The sequence below is a fragment of the Vulpes lagopus genome, chromosome 22, assembly GCF_018345385.1.
Source record: "Vulpes lagopus strain Blue_001 chromosome 22, ASM1834538v1, whole genome shotgun sequence".
NCBI lineage: Eukaryota > Metazoa > Chordata > Mammalia > Carnivora > Canidae > Vulpes > Vulpes lagopus.
In genome coordinates, this window is record NC_054845.1 from 17173771 (window position 1) to 17178184 (window position 4414).

Here is a 4414-nt window from a genome sequence, read left to right on the forward strand (position 1 = left end):
AGCTTTGCAAGCTTGTGGTATTTAAAATTTTGTTATATTTGCATATTAACTAGCAGCTAGATCCAAACAAACAAGCTCAGCACTTAGCCAAATTATTAGTTCATAAGAAAGTTACTGTGTGAGTTGGAACCACCAGTGAGTCACCTCTATGAATTTCAAAAGTGAGGGTCTCCTTGCCTGTGCAGGGAGAGGCCCCAACTGAGGCCCTGGAGATGTCCCTGGTCCTGTCCAGGCTCCAGGCAGCAGGGTGGCAGGTGCGTCCCTAAACGGGGCTTCCTTAGGGCCCAACTCCTGGTCACCCTTCCTCAAGTGTTAGCAACATCTGCTGTACCCACTTGTCAGCCCGGAGGGTCATGGAGAGGTTCTTCCTCTTAGACAGAAATCCCATCTTACTTTAAACATACTACGGAGAAGGCAGGCTCTTCCCCCTGTGCCAGGTTCTCACACCAAGAAAACGCTCTCATCCAAACGCCTCCAGCTGGGCCTGTTCTGACCTCAGTGACCTCAGTTCTGACCTCACTCGGTCCCTACCCGGCTCTGTTACCCAAAAGGAGACCCACTACCCGGCTCTGTTATCCAAAAAGAGATCGTTTTGCAATTTAAGAAGATACCTAAAATATTCCATTGCCATTATTAACTCGGTGAGGGCTTTTGCTCAGCTCCAAAGTCCTAAATAGGCTTCGCCTAAAGGCCCCAGAGGCACCAAGTGACAGTTTTAACGCGGGTCATCAAATCGAAAACACTGGAGAGTCTAAGAGAAAACATACAATAAGTCCCGCACCCCACCCCCCACAGTCATTATGTAGAAAAGAGAGAGAGAAAATCCCCTCCTCGCCCCGCGGGCCCCTTTTGTGTGGTTCCTGCCAACGCAGCAGGCCTCCTGCTATATAGCCGCGCGCCGGCCGTCCCCGACCTGGACCTGGACCTGGACCTGCCTCCACCGCCATGGGGAAGGTGAGCCCCGCCAGCCCCGGCCCCCACCCCCGCCCCCGCCCCCAGCCCGGGGCCAGGCCTCCGAGCTCTCCCTCCCTTGCCTTGCAGATCACCTTCTACGAGGAGCGCGGCTTCCAGGGCCGGCACTACGAGTGCAGCAGCGACCACCCCAACCTGCAGCCCTACTTGAGCCGCTGCAACTCCGTCCGCGTGGACAGCGGCTGCTGGATGCTCTACGAGCAGCCCAACTACGCGGGGGGCCAGTACTTCCTGCGGCGCGGGGACTACCCCGACTACCAGCAGTGGCTGGGCCTCAGCGACGCCGTCCGCTCCTGCCGCCTCATCCCCCAGGTGAGTGCGGCCCCCGCCCCCCCGCCCCCCGCCCCTGGGACTCCGCCGCCCGCGCCCCGACCTAAGCGGTGACCCCGCCGTGCAGCCCCGCGGCTCCGCTCCGCACGTGGCCCGCAGGTGGCCCGCAGGTGGCCCGCCGGCCCCGCCGCCGCTGCTCTCCTTCTGCACCTGTCGCCTCGTGGGGTCGGACCAGGCCGGGAGCGGCCCCGAGCACGCGGCGGCCACCCGTGCCCTGAGCGCTGGCGTCCCGCGCACGCGCAGTCCCGCCTCCTGTGCCGCCCAACCCCGAGCCGACCGTGGGCGCCGGCAGCTCCCGCAAGGCCCGCGGCTGAGAGGGCCCCAGAGCAGCCCCGGAGCCCGCGCGCCCGGCTCCCCACCCCACCCCCGCCCTTTCTTTCCTTTTTAAAAAGATTTTTCTTATTTATTTATTCATGAGACACAGAGAGAGAGAGAGAGAGAGAGAGGCAGAGGGAGAAGCAGGCTCCTCGCAGGAGCCCCATGCGGGACTCGATCCCGGCCCCGGGGTCGCCCTGGGCGGATGTCAGGCGCCAAGCCGCTGAGCCCCGGGGACCCCCCCCCCCCCCGCCCTTTCTAATTGGGCCGAGCGCCCTAGGCCTCCGCTTCTCATCAAAGAGGCAAAGGCTGTGGTGCTGCTGCGCGGGTGCAGGGCCTCGTGAAGACCAGGTGGTGCACCGCGGGCCCTTCAGCCACGGAGATGCCCCTCGGAAGCGCTTTCTACCGCGGGGGGCTGCTCCTGAGCACTTTCCCCAAGAGCATTCGGTGGCGGTGGCGGGAGAAGGAAGACAGGGAGACCGTCCGCCCTCTGGGAAGGCAGAGGAGAGATCAAGTGCCCGAGGAAGACAGGCAGGGTTTGCTCCGGACAGACAGCCTCGCTTTCCGCTGTTCTCAGGGTTTTATTCCCCCTTGGTCCTGTGCAGGCCTCCTCCACGACCTTGGGCTTTCCGTGTTGCTTCTTCCTAAAGCAGATCTGCAGGAGCGCCCTGGAGCTGACACCCGAACCTAGTCCCCGGGGGCCTCCTGCTTTCCAGGGCCTTAGAGGAGCGGGCCGAAGGCAGAAGGGAAGGGATTAGGGATTGCCCGGGCTGGGCTTCTTCTTGAATTGCCACTAGTCTGTGACTTCACCTGAGGGAAAAGCAACTTGACCTCCCCTCCCACTAGCTTCTTCTAATACTGTTGAGATTCAAAATGAGAACTTTCTTTCCCAGGGGTCCTTTCTAAAATTGTATTTAAATGTCTAATTATTCTTATGTCATCCAAGGATCACTTGAGCCCACCATAAACCCATAAAGGCCACAGCAATCTGCACATAGTTATTTAAGAATGATACTAAATACGGCCAGTGTGGATGGTTCATACAGGTTGTGGCCTGAGAAACTCTTGGCAGCACCACAGGTAACTTGAGCTGTAGGAATGACGCCTTCTTCAGTTTTGCAGTGCGCTACCCATTCAGATGTACACAGCTGCCTTGGCATTGGTTATCTTTTAAAATTTGTCATCTTTGATACAGAAAAGATAAAGAAATGCTCAGTCCGCCTGTGGCATGTGTGACTGGTTGCTAACGGCTCGGTTTTCTGACTTTTCCTCGCCTGCTGATGGCCGAACCCACAGACCAGCTCCCACAGGATCAGGATCTACGAGCGAGAGGACTACAGGGGCCAGATGGTAGAGATCACCGAGGACTGCTCCTCGCTTCACGACCGCTTCCACTTCAGTGAGATCCACTCCTTCCACGTGCTGGAGGGCTACTGGGTCCTCTACGAGCTGCCCAACTACCGGGGGCGCCAGTACCTGCTGAGGCCGGGGGACTACAGGCGCTACCACGACTGGGGCGCCCCGAGTGCCCGGGTGGGCTCCTTGAGGAGAGCCGTGGATTTCTACTGAAACATTTTTACTCTACCCTGTTCTCCATCTGGAAGCTAATAAAATATTTTCTGTGTGTTTGATGCAGCCATGTGGTCCTGTTTTCCTTTCGGCCTCCTTGGAGGGGCTCAGCAGAAAGCCTGGAATAATGTGGATCTGCTGACACCTGTCAGTGCATGGGCTGGCGTGGGGCAGCAGTTAGGAGCACAGCCTCGGGAACCCCGGGTGCCTGGTCCAAAGCCTTACTAGCTGTAGGCGATGGGGCACGTTCCTGGGCATTCCTGTGCCTCGGTTTCCCAACCTGTAAAACTCAGGATAATAATACTCTTCATCTCATAAGGTTGTGATGCAGTTCACATGAGTTTTTATTTTAAAGTCACTGACACAGTTTTGCTTTGCATATAGTGATTTCCAGAAAGCTGTTCTGTAAGCTCTCTGACAAACATCTGGTCACCTTCGTGGTGCCCTTTAGTAGAAGTCTCTCTTGGAGATATCATTAAGTAGGATAGTTAAGTGAAGTTGCATCTGAAGGAGATAGAGTTAGAAAGATAAATTTGTTAAGATAACTGTGTCTGACATGTCTTAGTTCTAAAAATATGTGACTGGCTGAATAGATTTATTATTTATGTATCCAAAGCATAAATACACGAATCAAGTGTCACCTTAGTAAATAGCCAAAGGACGCTTCCAAACATTTTTCTGCTTATGGGAGGCACAGAGCACTCAGGTAGTGTGCAGTGATAAAAAGGAGCACAGAGTGACAAAAGTGAAGGCAGGTGGTACATGAGTGGGAAAATGCAATCACGCGAAGCTTATAAACTGGGTATTGGCCTTGCTGATACGATCTCCTGACTTGGGTCAATCTTTATTACATCTAGTTCATGAATCAGCATTTGGAAATAATCATGGCACTAAAGAATAAAAAAAGAAACTTATGGGGGTTATTCATCTAATTGAATTCCAAATTTCTTTGCAGGCAAATCAAGTTTCTCAAATGAAATCTAAATAGGTAATCTATTACACCACAAGAGGTTTTTTTTAAGTGAAAATACTAGATTTCTGCATTTCAGATGTTTACGTGTAATTGAGAAAACACAAACTCCTTCCCAGCGTAGGGGTTTGCCTTAAGGTGAAAAGGACATCTTGTTGAAATAGGGTCTTGGTGAGCTGAACGGCCACGATTATGAAAGAACCACTGCAAATGATTTTCTACTTGAAAAAAAAAAAAAAAAGAATGTGTTCAAGTAGT

At 54.1% G+C, this 4414-nt stretch overlaps 1 protein-coding gene across 1 annotated transcript; it reads left to right on the forward strand.

Annotated features, from left to right (window-relative positions):
* The first annotated feature begins 945 nt into the window (after positions 1–945).
* On the forward strand, positions 946–3186 carry LOC121480755 (gamma-crystallin F). Its single transcript, XM_041737626.1, has 3 exons — positions 946–954; positions 1042–1284; positions 2914–3186. Exons 1-3 carry the CDS (start codon positions 946–948, stop codon positions 3184–3186), a joined length of 525 nt encoding a protein of 174 aa, XP_041593560.1.
* The last annotated feature ends 1228 nt before the right edge of the window (positions 3187–4414 follow it).